Raw genomic sequence first — 19,402 nt, 5'->3', positions numbered from 1 at the left:
CACTGTCATAGGCAACAGCAGGCCACACAGGCAAGGGGTGCCTGCATGAGCACTGAGGGCCAGTTGGGGGTGTTTTATAAGGTAGGGTCACAAGATACCTGATCGGCTTGTGCACAAATCTCTAATTGGCTGTAGGTGAGGTAAGAGGTTTAGAGTCCCTGAAGGGTGTTGGGGTTTGACTCTGATAAGGTGGGCTGAAACAAGCCAGCCTGAGCATTACCTAGGGCTGTTAGTTTGTTAGGCGAAACGCCCAGTAAAGAACGTACTTAATCTGTTGAGGAATCACAGCCATACATCTGAGAGCCCAGAAATGGGGGTCCTTGGGCTTTTAAGGACATCAGTTGGCCCAACATACAGTTCAGGCGAATTCTATTTAGAACACACAGAAACGAAAACAGTGTAAATTGGCCTGATCTCTAAAGAATTCGGTTAAAAATCAGATCGCCACCCCCGCCAGCCTTGTTAAGATATAATTGACATATAACAACACCAGATTCTTAAGAATGGCACAAACTTGGGATGATACTCCATATTGTGTCCCCAACCGCTGTCTCAAGGCCTCAGGCCAGTCATTCCACCTTTTCTAACACTGCCTGTCATTTATGTTTCGATTACTATGTACCACGCCCTCTGCGCATGTATGTGTACACTCTCATTTAATTTCTCTATAAGGTAGAGATCATGTCCATCTTGCAGGTGAGAAAACAGCCTTAGAGACAGGCTTCCCCAGGTCACAGCCTGGAGGCTGCAAAGTAAAAAATGTAAATCCAGGGCTGGAGTAGAGGCCGCGCAGGAGGTGAGGGAAGATGAGCTCCACACGACTCAGGAGGGGTCCACAGCGAAGGGAAGGGAAATGGGAAATACGGAGACTCTCTTCCAAAATTCCGCAGGCCCGTAAGCCGAGTGAAGAAACCTCTTTGTATAACAGGTGTATCAACGCGTCTCTATTAGGCGCCTTTCCAAAATCACAGTATCTGATTGGTGAGATTGGAGGGGCTGGGCGATCCCGATTGGTGAGTTGGACCTCGAACCAGACCTACGTCTCTAGGACCTGACGAGGAGTGGGAGGGATTTGAAACAATCCCTCGTTTCATTGGTGAAAAGAAAACGAAGCAGGAACTATTCGTATGTGTGATTGGCTGTTGCCCGGAATCTCCTGGTTACGGAAGCCCGGGAGGGCTGAGCGCGAGGTCTACCTCAGGGAAGCTGGCAGCAGAAGCCGGATAGCGGTCGAGGAAAGGTAGCTGAGGCCCAATGGCGACTGTGGAAGCAAGCGGCAGCGACGGGAAAGGGCAAGGGGTCGAGACCTCCGTCACCTATTACCGATTGGAGGAGGTGGCGGAGCGCAACTCCTCGAAGGAGATATGGCTGGTGATCCACGGGCGAGTCTACGATGTCACCCGCTTCCTTAACGAGGTGGGCGGCCCCTCGGAGCTGCAGCGGTGAAGGGTGGTCGGCCCGGAACGCTGCCAGGGGTGTGTGTAGGAGGGAAATGAGGCCTGGCTTAGGGCGATAAAGCATACGAAGGGGACCACGACCCTCCGAGACGGAGACTGGGGGCCTTAAGTATTCATGCATTTTCAGCCGGCACTGGATTCTGGTGCCTTCAGTAATATTATGCTATCCCTGTCACACATGGAGCACTTAATGTGTGCTAGGCTAAACTCTTGAGTTATCGTTATGCCCATTTTACAGAAGGGGAAACTGAGCCTCACAGCCTCTCATTTAACGGCCTAGAGCCGTTCGAACCTAGGTCTGAAGGAAATCTCTGCTCTTTCACCTGTGCCTTCTGAAGTAATGTCATTTTTGGTTTCCATTTTCTTGTGAAGGTGCGATTCCTCTCCCTCCACCCCGCCCCCATTATACTTCTTTTATTTTTTCTATTTTGAGTTAACATTGAGTTCAGGGGTCGTGAGTTCATTTTTTGCGGGCTGTTGACTCAGATCCTGTTACCCTCTTCTGTAAATCAAGCCTGTTGTATTAGATTTTACAAGTTCTTGAGACCCTGGTACAGCTGAGTTTGTCTGTGTATATGTTTTTTAAGGAAACAGACTTTTAATTTGTTTAACTCTACTGAAGTGTAATTTATGTACAGTAAACTGTGCCCATTTAAAATGTACAATTTGACGAGTTGAGAGATGTATTCAGTCAAGTAATCACAACTCCAATTAAGAAAGAGCATTTCCAGCACACTAAAAAGTTCCTTCTTGCTCCTTTGCAGTCATTCCTGTCACTTCCAATCCGTGAGACATTGGGATATTTTAAATATAAATATAAATGTTTATATTTAAATGTTTATATTTTGTGTGTATCATTTTATTTTGAATAATCGCTTAATAATCTGTGGTTAATTCCTTGGAAGTTCTTGCATGATATAATCCTATTATAACTGAGAAAAGAGTTCATTTCTATTCTTTCTTTGAAGCAAATACACTAGTTAAAATATATATATATATATATACACACATATATATGTGTGTATATATATATAGTATTAATTTGGGGCCTAGGGGAGAAAGCTCTATATACTGATTCATAAATCTATAAAAACTTTTAAAAAGTAACGTTTCCTCCAAAGGACATTGTTTTTTAATAAATATTTCTAGTGGCCAATAAGTTAACGTCTTAGAATTTAGTAAGTTCTTGCATTTGTAGGGTGTATGGTTTTTTTTTTTTTTTTTAATGTTTTAAAAGTGCTTTCCTGTTACTTCAGCTTCAAAATAATTACTTGAGAGTGAGTTGGATAGTAGTGATCCTTATTCAAACAGGAGTATAAGAAACAGGTTCAGAGATTTTGGTCATACAGTTGATTAGTGGCAGGGTGTGCTTTAGGTAAATCCCTTGATTTCTCTTAGGTACACAGCATTACTTGAAAATTCTAGCATTAGCTGTGTCCTTTGGTGTATGCCTATGATAAATTTCAAGTGTGCGTTGTAGCATATTAAATCTTAGTTCCAAATGGGTAGCCAATAATGTTTTTCATTTGTGGTTTCATTTCCCTCTAGTTTCTTGACTGGTTCAGAATAGAAAATGAACTTGGAAGGAACACTCAATGCTTGGAGTGGACATTAATTTAACCTTGAGTAGTGGTTGCTGACCTGGTTTACCACATACTGATGGAACTAGAGATCACAGGTGTGCCAAGGTGGCCCCTGAAGCTTGAGCTGCAGATCTTTACCTGCAGTTAGCCATTCTGGCATACCTGTTTTCTTGTTCATTCCAAGTCTGTTCATTCATTCACTTACTCATTCACATATTTATCAAGTGCCTGATAAGTGCCAGATACCGCTCTACATGTTGATTGGATAGTTATACTCATGGAATTACAGTCTATGGGAATGAGACAATAAACAGAGTAAGTAACTAAAGTATATGCTATGTTAGGTAGTGGTAAGTGCTAAGAAGAAACAAAGCAGAGAAGAGGATTGTGGACGTGTGTGGGGTGAGGGCATGAAGATAAGGGGTGAAATTTTAGCTATGATAGCCAGAAATAGCCTTATTTAAGGAGATGAGTAAAGGCCAGACAGAAGTTAAGGGAGCTAGCCATGTGACTATCTGCCAGAAGAGGCTTCCAGGCAGAGGGAACAAGTTCAAAGGCCTTGAGGTGTATAAGGTGGTTACAGTGGCTGGATAGTAGTAGATGACGTCACCATGACCAAGGGAGGGCAGGTCAAGTACAGCTTTGCCAGTTGAACTTTCATTCTGAGTTGGGAAAGCACACTAGAGCAGAGGAGCAGTAAGATGTGATTTAACGGTTTAATAGTATCACTCTGCACTGTTGAGAAGAGACTGAAGGAGGGCAGGGGCAGAACTGAAAAGCCCAGTTAGGAGGCTCTTACGGTAATTTGGGCAAAAGATGTTGGCTTGGACTAGTGTGGCAGTGGGTGTAGTGAGAAGTGTCAAATTTTGGATGTGCTGTGATGGTAGAGCCAATAGGACTTCAGGATGCATTGGATTTGAAGAGTGAGAGAAAAAGAGTCCAGTGACCAAGGGTTTTGGCCTGCAGGTCTGAAGAATAGTGCTGCAGTTAATTAGATGAGAGGGAAGACACATCGGTTTTCACCCTTCTCTTTCCAATCTGAACTCTCTCTCAGCTCCTCCTAGAAAGGGGCTCCTAATCTGAATATTCTGCATCTATAGGTTGCTGCTTTTTTTCTTTCTTTTTTTGATTAACAAATATGGTTAAAGTGTTATTCTGGAGTTTGAATGTGATAATTTAGAATTGGTAATATAATTGAACTCTCTTTCACCTAACAGATTGATTTTGCATTTCTGAGTCAGAGGTAATTTATTTTATTTATATATCACTTTAATTTATTGAAATCATAAATGAAAAACCAAAACTTTCCAATACTGCACATCATTGTCTTTCTAATATTTAGTAGTTTAGAAAAAAACACATGAAAATGGTTACAATATTTTACAATATTGACCAGGAAGTATCAAAGTGCCTGTCTCCGCAAGGGTAATAAGTATGGTTTTGTGAACCTTTGTTTTACAAAGTACGTTGTTGTGAATCTTTGTTTCAGTTAATAGTCTCATTTTCTTCCTGTGTTTTTAAGTGAGAAACATTTGGAAGCCATTGTCTTATGTATAAATTAAACATTTCTGGAAAGAGTAACTTAAAATAATACATTTTGCTATTTTAAATCTTTCTATGTATTTTTTAGTGACTGTTGGTATAAGTGGGAACACTACTTTAGGATCTGCCTCACAGATGGGATAGCATTACATTCATTCAACAGACATTTTTAAGTGCTGTGTCAAGTGGTACTAGGTCCTGCTTTTTATTTGATTGTAACTGTATGAAAATTTAGCTATTCGCTTGTTGATTGACATTTGGGTTGTTCGCAAGCTATGTTTGGTGCCATCCTAGGAGACTCCCTGAAAGCTTCAGAATTTGACTAATAAGAATTCTTACTTGATTTCTCCAGGAATTTCTCCAGCTCTTACTGGATTTTGAGGCTGCTCAAAAGAAAGTGCAATTTGATCGTTACCTAGCTTGTGGAATTAACAAATCTATAGAAAAAATGCTTTCTTTCTTGAGCAGCTCCAAGTGCTTAGTCCTCAGGAAGGCTAGAAGCTAGATGAGGTAAAATTTAACCTCCAGGACTGTCCATGTAAGCTGCTGCGATCAACAAATCGACTTTGGTTTATTTATTTTGCATGTGGGCATGGGTGCGGCATACAGGCCAGAGAGGGAGGGAGGGCAGGTGGGAGGGAACGAGGGCAGAGTGAGCGCCCCCTAGATCTCACTGTGTTCTAGGTTCCACACTATGTTCAGGAATACAACTGTAAAGAAGACAGTCATAAGCTTCTCAGGAAGCTTATAGTCTAGAGGGGGGAAGAAAGGCATTTAATAAATAATTGCAATTGTGATAAATACCGTGAAGGTGCCTAAGGAATTGTGAGAATTTAGAGCAGTGGGGCCTAATCTGGTGGGATAAAGGTGTCTGATCTGGTGGGGATAAGTTATATTTGGATCTACAGACCTGAAATTCAGACCCTGGGCAGTGGCGACTGCCAAGGTTACACCCTTTCTGGCAACCATCGAGTTAGCCTCTTCTAGGTGACACTCTAGATTCTTTTTAATACAAATACAAATACCTATGGACCTGCACCATTTCCTCCTGTTCACCACCCAGATCTGTTATCTTTCTCTGCGCTGTCAGACTGTTTTTTAGGAAGTAGTTTTTTGCCTTCTCCAAAATTTTAACCTCCATATCTTAATTTGATGAGGTATTCTGCTAATCTGTCTGGCCAGCCCAGCCTAATTTTGCAGCTTCCGCAATCTTCGTGTTTCTAGATGTCACTTTCCAAGTCAGGTGGTCTTTAGCATATCCCTATTGTTACATTTTTATTACATCAGCATGGAATTTCCATTCACAGAGAATTTGCGTAATTTTTTCCCAACCAGATTTTTATTCTGTAACTATTTGTTATTCTTCACATGCTCTTCTTCTCTGCCCATCTGTCCCCTATCCTCCCCAGAGAATTTGTAACCTGGAAGTATTATTTTCTATTGGTACTTTGTCTTCTTTCTTTTCTATATTAAAATATAAATTTTCTGCCCTCCTTTCAATAATACTTAGTGAGTGAATTTAAGGAAAAGCCAAAAGGCTACCCCTGCTTCCTACCACATATTCTGTGGACAGTTGAACTTACTAAAACCCTTCACAAGAGGACATTACGAAGTTTCCTTTGTTTCTGTAAAGCATTTCACTTGATTATTGCTGGACTGAGATAAAATGAATCGATCACAGTCACTTTTTCCCCTGTTGCAAGTTTATGATCCTGGTTGCTGTATAGTTTATTTGAAATATTTGTAGTGGTATATAATTCCTTATGTAATAAAAGCTGAGACAAGATCTGTTAGGCTTAAATCACAAAGGCTATCCAGTTCAAAAAAATCTTTTTTGCAAATTCATATGAGATATAAAAGCAAAGCAGATCTTAGAAAAAAAAGGGGGGGAAATATGTACTGCCTTATTAGGTTTACTTAATGAAAATAGGAAGAAATTTATGATTGTCCAGTAGATTTGAATAGCATTGGTTACCAATCTAGATGACTGAGAATAATGTCCAGACTCCTTTGGTCTTATTTGTTTTGTTTTGCTGTGATTCAAACAAAAGTAAATTTTTGATATGCATTAATTACAGGTTTATAAACCTAGCTTTTTGTATGTGTGTTATAAAAAATGTATATAATGTAAAATTTGCCATTTTAACTGTTTAATCTACAATTCAGTGGCATTAATTGCATTTACAGTGTTGTGCAACCAACATTGCTGTCTGTTTCCAAAAGTTTTTCATCACCCCAAACAGAAACTCTGTAACTATTAGGCAATAACTACCCCCTCATCACTCTTCCCAAGCCCCTGATAACCTCTACTTGGGTCTCTATGAATTTGCCTCTTCTAGGTACCTCAGGTAAGTGGAATCATACACTATTTGTCCTTTTGTATCTGGCTTATTTCACTTAGCATAATGTTTTGTTAAAACAATTTTTTTTTGTTTACTGTGGTAAAATATACATAACATAAAATTTACTGTTTTAACCATTTTTAAGTGTACAGTTCACTGACATTAAGTATATTCACATGGTTATGTGTCCATCACCACCATCCTTCTCTACACCTTTTTCATCTTTGAAAACTGAAACTACCCATTAAACAGTAACTCCCCAGTGCCCTCCTCCTCCCATCCTCTGGTAATCTGTTCTACTTTGTGTCTCTATGAATTTGACTGTTCTAGAGGCCACATATAGATGAAATCATACAATATTTGTCCTTTTGTATATGACTTATTTCACTTAGAATAATGTCTTCGGGGATCATCCATGTTGTAGCATGTATCAGGATTTCACTCCTTTTAAGGCTGAATAATAGTCCATGATATATGTATACCACATTTTGTTTTGTCTGTTCATCAATGGGCACCTGGGTTGTTTCCAGCTTTTAGCTATTGTGAACAGTGCTGCAGTGAACATTGGTACACAAATACCTGTTTGAGTCCTTGTTTTCAGTTCATTTGGATATATACCTAGGAGTGGAATTGCTGGGTCATGTGGTAATTATAATTAGCTTTTTGAAGAACCTCCAACTGTTTTCCATAGCAGCAGTACCTTTTTACATTCCCACCAGCAATGAATGAGGGTTCTGATTTCTTCATGCAACACTTACTATTTTTCTTCTTTTTGATTTAGCCATCCTAGTAGGTATAAAGTGGTATCTTGTGGTTCAATTTGCATCTCCCTAATGACTAATGATGCTAAACATCTTTTCATGTGCTTATTGGTCCTCTGTGTATCTTCTTTGGAGAAACATCTATTCGGGTTTTTTCCCCATTTTTAAATAAAATTGTTTGTCTTTTTGTTGTTAAGTTAGATTTCTTTATATATTCTGTATTCTGATTAGATATATGACTTGGAAATATTTTCTCCCATACTGTAGGTTGTCTTTTCACTTTCTTGATAATGTCCTTTGATGTATGAAAGTTTTAAATTTTGATGGAGTAAGTCCTTCGTTATCGGTAGTTACTTTAAATGTAAATGGATTAAACTATTCAATCAAAAGACAGATTGGCAGAAGGATAAAAATACGTAATCTAACTATATGCTGTCTACAGGAGACTCAGATTAGATTCAAAGACACTTAACAGATTGAAAGTGAAAGGATGGAAACATTCCATGCAAATAGTAACAAAATGAGAGTAGAGGTGGCCAATATTATATGAAAGAGATGTTAATATTAGATGAAAGAGATACTAAATTAAAAAAGGCTTTTAACGAGCAGTTTTAGTTTTACAAGATGAAAAGAGTTCTGAAGATGAATGGTGCTGATGGTTGCACCATTTTACATTCCCACCAAGAGTGCACAGGGTTCTTAAAGCTTCAGATCCTCATCAACACTTGTTATTTTCTGAGTTTTTTGATGATAGACATCCTAATGTTGTGAGGTGGTATCTCATGGTTTTGATTTACATTTCTCCAGTGACTACTGATGTTGAGCATCTTTTCATATGCTTCTTGGCCATTTGTGTATCATCTTCAGAGAAATGTGTGTTCAGCTCCTTAGCTCATTTTATATTCAGGTTATTTATTGTGTTTTGTCATTGAATTTTAGGAGTTCTTTATATATTCTGAATATTAATCCCTTATGATTTACATATCTTTTCTCTTGTTTTATAGGTTGTCTTTTCACTCTGTTGATTTTGTCCTTTGATGCATAAAAGTTTTTCAGTTTGATATGATCCTATTTGTCAATTTTTGCTTTTGGGATCATATCCAAGAAAGTATCACCAAATCCAATGTCATAAAGGCTTTTCTCCTATATTTTTCTTCAGAGAGTTTTACAGTTTCAGGTCTTGTGTTTAATTCATTATGAGTTAATTTTTATATGATGTAAGGTAAATGTCCATCTTCATTCTTTTGCATGTGGATATTCAATTTTCCTGGTACCGTTTGTTGAAGAGGCTGTCCTTTCCCTACTGAGTGGTCCTGGCACTCTTGTCGAAGATCATTTGACTGTACATAGTATATGCAAGGATAGTTTGTGTGATATTTTGGAACTTATTTTCCTCCTATTTATGTAATCCTAAGATTCAGCCATATGATGTCATTCTAGTAAGTGGTCACATTTGAATAACCACCATCTAGGACATTATAGTATCCTGGACCTTCTTCTTGTACCTCTCCCAATCACTGCTTCCTTCCTCACTCCCAGAGGTACCTGCTCTATTGACTTTAACACCGTAGATTTGTTTTGCCTATTTTTTTAACTTTTTACAAATGAATGTCAAAGTATATATTGTTTTGTGTCTGACATCTGTGGTTCAGTGTATTATATTCTTTCGCCTTGTGCATATTGCAGTGGCCCAATCTTTTTCACTGCTGATTAGGATTTCACTGTATGATTATACCTCAGTTTACTCATATTCTCCTTCTGAACATTAGGTTATTTCAAGGTTAGGGTCGTAATGAATAATGATGCTGTGATCATTTGTGTGTGTGTGTAAGTTTACATATCTACACATTTCTTGGGCTTAAACTTATGGACTTTGATTTTTTTTTAATTGAAATTTTTATTGCAGTATCTAGATTCACATCCAGTTGTAAAAGAAATAATAGATCACTTGTACCTTTTATTCATTTCCCTCTAGTGGTAAACTTTTGCAAAACTGTAGTATAATATCACAATCAGGATATTGACATTGATGCAATTCACAGATCTTATTTTGACTTCCCCAGTTTTACTTCCTAAAACTGATTTTAAGAAGAAAACAGGATGGTTTAATTTGTTGAGTCAAGAGTCATTTGTTCTTGATTACAGTACTCAACATGCAAATTACATTTATCTTTTGATATGGAAATTGCGCCCTGCCACTTCCCTGGGACACTTAATTCAGACAGAATTATTCCTGGGCAACCATTATCTATATATCTGCCAGGAATTGCCCTCTCTTCTTTCTTAGAACAATATATAAACTCACTTATCCTGAATAACTGGATCTTTAGTGCAGGGATGTTTACATACAGCACAAAACTGTTGACTTTTTTCATTGGATTTGCTATATTTATATTCTAAGCTCCAAATCAAGAATTTCCTATTATTTAACTCATCTTTGATCATCCTGAAGGCACTTGAGAATTCAGCGGTGTCTCAGGGACATCAGTTTTCCCTGGACAGTATTAAGAGATGTAGAAGGTTTGCTATGTCTGTTCTGGCCTTGAGTATTCACTCTGAAAAAGAATTTCTTTGAAGAAAGTTTTGACACATTTGCTTTTTATGTTATTCTGTAGGCTCAAAATGCACAGTACAGGGAGATTTGTTTTGCTCATACATAGTTTCTAAATTTTCAGTAATGAAAATTATTACTTTTGTAAAGGAAGTTATAAAAATACTAGCACATAAATTAAATATAAAAATACAGGGTATTTGGATCCCAAGAAAACAGGAGTTTACTGTGGTCTAGAAGTCAGGCTGATTGCACATGATAATTAGTTATTATTGGCAGTGTTTCTTCCAAAGATTGAATTTTTGCTAAGTTTTTATATTTTATCACTAGCTTGAGTTTTCCCCTTTATCTGCCTTTCATTTCTACAGTCACCAGAAGGAAATTTTAAAACATTTTAAAAATAGCTCTTTCCTTATAAGTCACCCAGCACACAGACCTCATTTCTTCTAGTTTCAAACATAAAAGTGAACCTGGCTTAGATAAGAATGATCCTTGTTGCATGCCCACCAGGTCATACATTATCCTTTTTATTCTGTGAGTCTCTAGTGCACATGAAAGATACAGGATTAAGGACTATTCAAGAGTTCATAACAGAGCTAAATGGCTGGTTGGCCTTCAAAAATAGAGGTCTGTAATTCATTTTTGAACATGCCTTCAAAGTGGAGGTGTTTGGCCATGAACTCCTCTTTGACATCAACTAGTGTCCACTGGTGATCCATTAGCTCAAAAATTTTTCACTTTGTCTTGAAAGCTTTGTTGATACCTGTAGGCATGGCCATGGCTAGTCCAGTCATCTGTGCCTACATCATTCCTGATTGGTCATTTGCATTACCTTGGCCCAGAACCAGAGAGTAAATGCTCTGAAACCCAAATACATAGCAGAAGTACTAGGATGTAGAACTCACCAAGATGCAGCTATTGTGAGTAGTTCAATTCCTTGCTGTAGCATAGGCTTAAAATAGATTCATTAGAAATAGGACTTTGTAACAAAGCCTGAGAAAGTCATGTTGATCCATCTACCAATAAGAATCATAGGGAGGACTTTGTGACATTCGCTTTCATTGTGTCTGTAAGCATAGTGGGATCAGTCAGAAGGTGGTACTGTTTTCCCTTTATTTTTTTTGAAAAATCCGTCCTCTGGGTTGTTGAAGTAATAGTTTCATGTCAAGGACTGTTTGGGAATATAATTTCCATTTTCCTTGAGGACTATGCTTTGAATTAGGACTTAACTAATTCAGATATTTGCTCCTGGGTGAGATTCTTGTCACTCTGCAGTATGATGGACACCTGTTGGTAGATCTTGCCTGCAAAGAAGGTGATGATAAAGATGGGCTAGACCAGCCAGAGGCTCGTGTTGGAATCCAGCAGCAGCTTCCGTAGTCTTACTGAGAGCCAGGCTGGCCAGGGTCACAGGGCTTCTCCTCCCTGGGGTGCTGGGATTCTCCTCAGGGGCTTCTCCTGCCCCACAATCGGCATTGTCCTGGTTCAGGGCTGTCCTGGGCTCTGCGGCAACTTCAATCATTCATGCATTGCCTCTGGCTGGAGTGCCGTTTGGTTCTAAATAATATCTGAAGTTTATAGAGCTCTAGAACAGTGCTTCCTTCAGCAGCACATATACTAAAATTGGAACGATACAGAGAAGATTAACGTGGCTGCTGCACAAAAATGACACACAAATTTGTGAAGTGTTCCATACTTTTTTCAAATGCACTTGGAATATTCTCTAGGATAGATTACATACTTGGACACACAGGAAGCCGCAACAAATTTAGGAGGATAGAAATTATTTCAGCATCTTTTCTGACCACAACAGCATCAAACTGGAAAGAAACCACAGAAAGAGAAATGAGAAAAAACAATTGCATGGAGACTAAACAGCGTGCTACTGAAAATCTAGTGGGTCAGTGATAGAATCAAAGAGGAAATGAAAAAATACCTTGAGACAAATGACATTGAAAACACAGCCACGCAAAATCTATGGGATGCAAAAGTGCAAATGGGAGGAAAGTTCATAGTGATACCTTCCTCAAAAAAAAAAAACCAAGAAAAATCTCAAATAAACCACCTAACCTACCACCTAAAAGAATTAGAAAAAGAAGAACAAATAAAACCAAGAACTGTTTTTTTCAAAGAGTAAACAAAATCGACAAATCTCTGGCTAGACTCACCAAGAAGGAAAGAGAAAGGATCCCAATAAAATAAAAAATGAAAGAGTTCGAGAACAGTAACCAAGGGTTCCCTAAAATACTTGTGCTTACTCTAAACCATCTGTATTAAGACCACATTTTGGCGTGAGAATTCCTAAACCTAGGGGTTTTTTTTACTTGACCACTCTGACCCTCCTTGCCTCCATGAAAAAAAAAACAGGCTATAAAACAATATATACCGTATGAATTTATTTTTATGAAAACACAAAACTTTTTATCACTGCCGAGTACATTAAATAGTAAGTACTCAATAAAAATTGTAGCATAATAACTTAAGTGAATGAATGTACAGAAAAAATACTTTTTTACACCAAAATGTTAACTAATAGTGCTTATTTCTGTTACAGAACTACAGTTGATTCTTTTTTTTTTTTTTTCATATAGTGGGGAAAATATTGGGACAAAATTCCAAAGCTTACCAGGGCTGAGAAGTTTCCGTTGTAACAACAGATGATGAATGGTGGCTATCTTACTCTTGCTTCAGAACAGCATATTTAGTGCTGGAATGGGAGACCCATCATTGGATAGAGACCTCTTAGAAGATAAAAATACAAAATTTCTTACCTTCAGAGAGCTTAGAGGCCCGTGACTGATTGGGAGATTACACTTAGAGTTTTTGTGCTTCAATTGAATTCATTTTTAAAATAGGATGATTGTAATATTCCAGCTTAAAAGGTTGTTATAGAAAGTACTTAAAAGCATTACTTGACATTTCAAAAATATAAATTTAGGTATGTCAAATAGTGTAAATTCTAAATTTGCTAATTGTAAGTAAATGTTGAGTGTTTTAAGTCAGGGACTGTGCTAAATGTAATTTTTAAAAAATTATTTATTTTCTGAGTAGGTACTACTGTACTTGGTAAAACAATTTTGGAAGGTTATATGGTGAAAATCCTCTTGCATCCATCTCCCAGCCACCAGGTTCTCTTCAGTGTTTCCAGAGAGATTTTATGCATGTGTATGCATGTATGTATCTGCTTTTTAAAATCATAGATGATAGCACATTATACAGACTATACCTTTCTCTTCTTTTTTTCTCTTTCAATTTTAATTTTTTGATTTACAATGTTGTATTAATTTCTGCTGTACAGCATAGTGATTCAGTTATATATAAATACATATTCTTTTTCATTACAGGTTACTGCAAGCCATTGAATATAGTTCTCTGTACCATACAGTAACCTTGTTTGTCTGTTCTGTACATGGTAGTTTGTATCAGCCAATCCCAAACTCCCAATTTATCCCTCCCCCCTCCTTCCTCCCCTGGTAACCATAAGTTTGTTTTCTATGTCTTTGAGTCTGTCTCTGTTTTGTAAATAAGTTCTTTAGTATCATTTTTCTAGATTCCACATAAAAGTGATAGCATGTGATATTTGTCTTTCTCTTACTTCACTTAGTATGATAATCTCTAGGTCCATGCATGTTGCTGCAAATGACATTGCTTCATTCTTTTTTACAGCTGAGTAGTGAACAAACTATACCTTTCTCTTCTCAAGTACAAAGTATTTCCTATTCTTGTCTCATCTAATATTCATAAAAGTAGTTAAGATAGGTATTCATATTGTCTCCATTTTACAAATAAGGAAATGAAGACATCTCAATTTCTTAGTAACTTGTCCAGGGTCATACCTATGTGTTATTTAGATAGAATCTACTTCCTAGGTCTAGGGGCAGTTATTTTAGTACTTCTTACTTATTTTTTTAACTTATAAGTTGGGAACCATTTCATACTTACAGAGAAGTTGCAGGAGTAGAATAAAGAATTCTGTATACCTTTTGTCCAGCATCTCCCTTCGGGTTTCTGTGGCTGTCTCCATAATGTTGGCAAAAGGAATCAAGCCTGGAGCACATGTCTAAAATTCTAGCTTCTTTCAATCTGAGGCCATTCTTAGTCTCCTTGACTTTTATGACTTTGATATTTTTGAAGATCACAGGCTGGTCATTTTGTAGAACCCCTCTCAATTTGTGATTTCCTAGGTATCCTCACAATGAAACCTATATTATGCATCTTTGGCCAGAAGACACAGAAGTTATGTTGTGTTTTCCCCATTGCATCCTTTCAAGGGGTACATACAGTGTTGATTCATCTCATTACTCCCATTAAAGGGAGAAATGGGAAAAGAACTGGGGAGAGGAGAAAGTAACTTACATTAGTTTGCTTTTCAGAGAGCCCTCTGGTCAGTAAATATCTTTTCCTTGCAGCATCCTGGAGGAGAAGAGGTTCTGCTGGAACAAGCTGGTGCAGATGCAACTGAAAGCTTTGAAGATGTAGGGCACTCCTCTGATGCCAGAGAAATGCTCAAGCAGTACTATATTGGGGATGTGCATCCGGTAAGCTGAGCTCTGAGTGCTTGTAGAGAGGGAGGTACCCAGCAGCCCCAGAACATGACGAGGGAGTGAATTAGTAAAATGGAAATTCATTCAACCCAGCCAGCAGGCTAAATTTTCTCCAAAATCATCTAGCCTTCCTGTACTAAGGTAGAGTTTCTTGTTTGTAAATCAACACTGGTAGTATCTTTGAAGAGCTAAGGGAATTGATTTTGGATTTTTTTCTTTTTGATGGATTGATTTTTTTGTAACGTGGTTAATGACATCTCTACCTAAAATAGTGCTTTGGTTGCTCTTGATAAAGGTTTGCAGGAAATTGCTATTACAGGGGAATTACTACTACCGGAATGAAGTGTCATGTCCCAAAGTGAGAAATAAACACATAGTAAGAGTTCATTGAATGTGTGTTAAAATGTTACTTGTTTTCTTCTTTAAACAGGATGACCTTAAGCCTGAAAGTGGTAGCAAGGTAAGTCTTTGGTTTCTCTTGTGTGTTTCAAGTGTTTATACGTCTATTTACTCAAATAAAATTGCTTATTTTGTTTTTAATTATTTTAACAAGAGAAAAGTTTACTTTTCCCGCAGGTAAAAATCCTATTTTCAGGAATTTGGACTCAGTACCATCTCAGGAAAAAAGAATAGCTGAGTCTTGAACAGTAGGAACATTTTGTTCATTCGCTTTTTTAAACAATTGAAACTCTTAAAAGTGATGCCCCATATTGTTTTGGAAAATTTGGCTTGTAGGTTCAGTTACAGAAAAATATTTCTTTTCCTTACATTAAGTAGTACAGTTGATAGTAATTGCTTCTGTATTGGATAGAGAATTGGAAAGTTAATTTTCTCTTACAAATCTTAGAATTTCTGAGTTGTAGATTGAAGCAGGTGACTCGAACAGGCCTTTCTGTCCCTGTTCCCCAACTGAATCCTTTTATCGTGCAGGAGTGCAGGCTCAGATCAGCCTACACACTGTTTCCATTCTCTCAGTGATGCAGCAAAAACAAAACGTTAAATATTTGAAAACCTTAATGTGTACTGCATAATGTACCAGGGAGAAAATATAAAAGCCTTACTGTTTCCCACAAGTTGGTTGGTTCATCTCCCTCACTCCTTCACTTTTTTCTATTTTCCTTGACTCTTCTTCAGATGACTCTTACACTGCCCTCTAAAGGGACAGTGGTTTAGTTGCCACCTGGAACATCATGGGGGTGATGCTCCCTCCCCTTTTCCTCCTCCTAGCTTCCTGCTTCCCTTTCCTCATTGAGCTGGAATTACTGAACACGTGTGGCACAGCAGTTAAATTGGCCTAGACACAGGAATTCTTTCAACTCAAGAGATGGCTGCCCTGCTGTCCAGGGTGTTTGTGTCCATTAACTCCCACCTTGCTACACTCTGCTAATCTGAACTGTTGAATTGTTTACAAAGAGGGGTGGAATGATACTTTAAGTGCTTTGTGAGCACTTAAAATTGGTTTGTTTGTCCTCCCCTCCTGACCCACACTTAAAATTGGTTTGTTTGTCCTCCCCTCCTGACCCAGGCACTGTCTATTCTTGAATCTTCACTTGTGTAATTAAGGTAAAATTTGAAGTAAGCATGACTTTGTTTAGTATATTGAACATGTCTGGGAACCATTGCTCTTAGAGCTTAACATTTGATTCAAGGGATAGTCCCATTTGTCCAAGAGATGCACCCCATACCCAGGAGCCATCGCCCACTTCTGCACAGCACCATGAGAGCACGCTTTATGTTAAAACAATAAAAAACTTTTTTGGAGTTATAATGCATAGAAGTCTACAAATTGCTTCTTGTTGCTGTTTTTCTTCCTTGGTAGTACAGTACATAGTAAGGACCATTCTCAGGAATGGAGAGCAGCAGTGTTTTTCAAAATCTGTACCTTGTACCACCTGTATTGGAATCCCTTGGCATGTTTTCTGAATTGTGTATTTCCTAGGCTTCCACTACTGCTGATTCATGATCTCTGGAGGTGGGACTTGGGAATTTGCATTTAAAGTAACCCAGATAGCCAAGAACCAGCCTTTTTGCTGAATGATATCCCCATCTTTTCATTTGAAAACTTAGGGAACTTGAGTTCTCTTCTGTGAAAAGCACTGTCTGCCTTCTGTAGGCCAAAGAATTAATTGGAGATGTCTCAGATAAAATAAAACTGTTGAGTCTTGGCCTTTTTGTAAGAAATGTAGAAAAAGAAACCCTTTCAGTTGGTGAGATTTGGTGAAATTCTGTAGTAATTTAGAAGTCTCCAAATGTAGTTTGGCCCCTGTCTGACTTAAACAGTGATTAAAGGCAGTGTTTTCAAGGCTCTGTTTTTCTCATGTCTGCTGTGCCCAAAGGACAGTCTCCATTAAATAGAGAGTCTGATTATTTAGTGTTTCCAGTCCCACTGCTGTACTTCAGGCAGATCAGCCAAGGAAAACCTTTGGGAAAAATTTCAGGACCACCTACATAGGTTGTCATAGAGCTGTGGGCCAACCTGATTTTAGTTCCAGGAAGAAATTCTTGATCCTTCAGATTTCTTAAATGGGTTATAAATAGGCACTTCTGTGTCTAGGATGCAGGTGTCTCTTTTTAAAATTTTTTACACTTACCATGAGGAAGTCAATGCAAAGTTCATTTCATTAATACATTACTTTCTTTTGGTTAAGGGTTTCAGGACCTCTGTGAACATTACTGTTTTTTAATGCATAGTTAAGAAGTATCTTGCCTTATGGGATAGAGGTTTCATTTCCCTTCTTCCTTTATTTCTCCACTTCTCTCCTCCCTCCACAGATCTGTATCTCTTCCCCACATGAAATAACCTCTCCACCCCCACAAAAATTTTTTTTTAAAGAACACCTGAAACATACTATTCCAGAGTACAAATTAGGAACTTTTCCCAGGTTTCTTTGAAACTACTTTTCATACTGCTTTTGCTATGACTCAGGTAAATAATTGATGGTCACCACTGTTTTCTTGTTATACTGATAATGCCTGAGGTTCAAGACCCTAAAATGTTACAATACTAAAACTTAAAAGCTGGGAAACTATAGATCTGGCAGCAGATTTTTTTTTACCTGCTTCACTCAAAGATAACTAACTAGAATGAAAAACTTTTTATCTCTCAATCTCTTCCAGGCTGTAGTAGTCCCCATGTTGAGAGCCATCAATCTTTTATATTCATACTTGAGTTAACATTTTTCTGGTCTGCTTTGAGTTGTGGAAACTCACCTTAGAAAGAGATGTAGTGGGGGAAGGATATAGGTCAGTGGTAGAGCTCATGCTTAGCATGCACGAGGTCCTGGGTTCAATCCCCAGTGCTTCTATTAAAATAAATAAATAAACCTAATTCCTGCCCTCCTCCAAAAAAGAAACAAGTGTAGTGTTTTCTTGCTGGTTTGCCTGCCTGGCTACTGTGCTACAAGTAACCTAGACACATTTGTGGTCCATGAAGTCTCTCTTTTGATTATGCATTTACTTCTTGGTTAATGGTTTTATCATTTGAATCTGCCTTCAGTTCAGGAGATAAAGTACATGCAAGTGCTAACCTGGCCAAAAAAGTGGCACAATTTCATTCATTTATTCAACAGATATTATCTAGGTGACAGTTCAATTGCTTCACTAGTCAAATCTCATTTCAATGAACAGACCCAATAACTTGACCATTTTTCCATTTAAATTTTTTGAATGGGTAGTTTATGATGTACATGGTTAAAAAGTCAAGTAGTATAAAAAAAAACTGTAATATAAAAATTACTCCCGTCACCAACTCTCAGCCTCCTAGTTCCCCTTCTCTGAGGTGGTCTGCTACCATTTTCTTGTTTAGGTTCTAAAGAGATTCTGTGCATACATAAATAAAAATAGTTGATGGATGAGTGGATAAATTGATTGATCAATAGATAGACTAACATTCTGTTCTTAAAAATCTCTTATGTATTGTTCTGCCCCTTGCTTTTTACTTTAAATTTTTATCTTAGTGATTGTTCCTTATCAGTTCATAAAGATCTTCCTCATTCTTTTCAATAGATATTTAGTATTCCATAGACAAAATCTTTGATGAGATGATATTTGCTGTAACAGGATTTGATCTATTGTTTTCTTTTAAGCAAGTAAGATTGTCTCCATAAAGGCTTAATATGTTTTTTAAACTTCATTTTTTAGCTTAAGAAATTAAACTTTTGAAATCTAGTAAATTCCATCTATGTTAGAAACAGTCTGTAAGTTGCATTTAAAGGCAGATACAGGGGGGAAGATATAGCTCAAGTGTTAGAGCACATACTTAGCATACACAAGGTGCTAGGTTCAATTCCCATGACTGCCTCTTAAATAAACAAACAAACAAATAAACAAACCTAGTTACCTCCCCCCCCAAAAAAAACTAAAGAAAAAAAGAAATATAGAATGTGTCAAGAAAACAATTATTTAAAAAATGACACATACGTATTTTTCTCCCAGATGCTACAGACTTTTGTTGTACATACAGTTTTCCTTTACTCATACATAAAGTATTATATGTACATAACATTCAGTTTACTTTCTCTTTTATGAGAAAGAAACTAAAAAGAATACATGCTTTATAATTATGTAGTTAGTTGGTAGCATCATACTGAAAATTTCCTTTTAAGAATTGTTAAATATTCCCA

The 19,402-nt window shown here is 37.6% G+C and overlaps 1 protein-coding gene, 1 non-coding gene and 1 pseudogene across 2 annotated transcripts in view; 2 read left to right on the top strand and 1 right to left on the bottom strand.

Annotated features, from left to right (window-relative positions):
• Positions 1-1,155: 1,155 nt before the first annotated feature.
• CYB5B (cytochrome b5 type B) overlaps positions 1,156-19,402 on the top strand; it is a 29,338-nt gene continuing 11,091 nt past the window's right edge. The window contains exons 1-3 of the mRNA XM_010962550.2: positions 1,156-1,416; positions 14,646-14,774; positions 15,211-15,240. Coding sequence (XP_010960852.1) covers positions 1,255-1,416; positions 14,646-14,774; positions 15,211-15,240 — 321 coding nt within the window. The 5' untranslated portion in view covers positions 1,156-1,254. The remainder of the gene's footprint in view (positions 1,417-14,645; positions 14,775-15,210; positions 15,241-19,402) is intronic.
• Positions 10,971-14,260, bottom strand: LOC123618927 (ER membrane protein complex subunit 3 pseudogene; annotated as a pseudogene).
• On the top strand, positions 11,830-11,936 carry LOC123618955 (U6 spliceosomal RNA). The gene has a single exon (XR_006727453.1). It is a non-coding gene; the product is annotated as a U6 spliceosomal RNA (small nuclear RNA).

Source organism: Camelus bactrianus, chromosome 9, assembly GCF_048773025.1.
Source record: "Camelus bactrianus isolate YW-2024 breed Bactrian camel chromosome 9, ASM4877302v1, whole genome shotgun sequence".
NCBI lineage: Eukaryota > Metazoa > Chordata > Mammalia > Artiodactyla > Camelidae > Camelus > Camelus bactrianus.
This window is presented reverse-complemented; position numbering and strand designations above follow the sequence as displayed.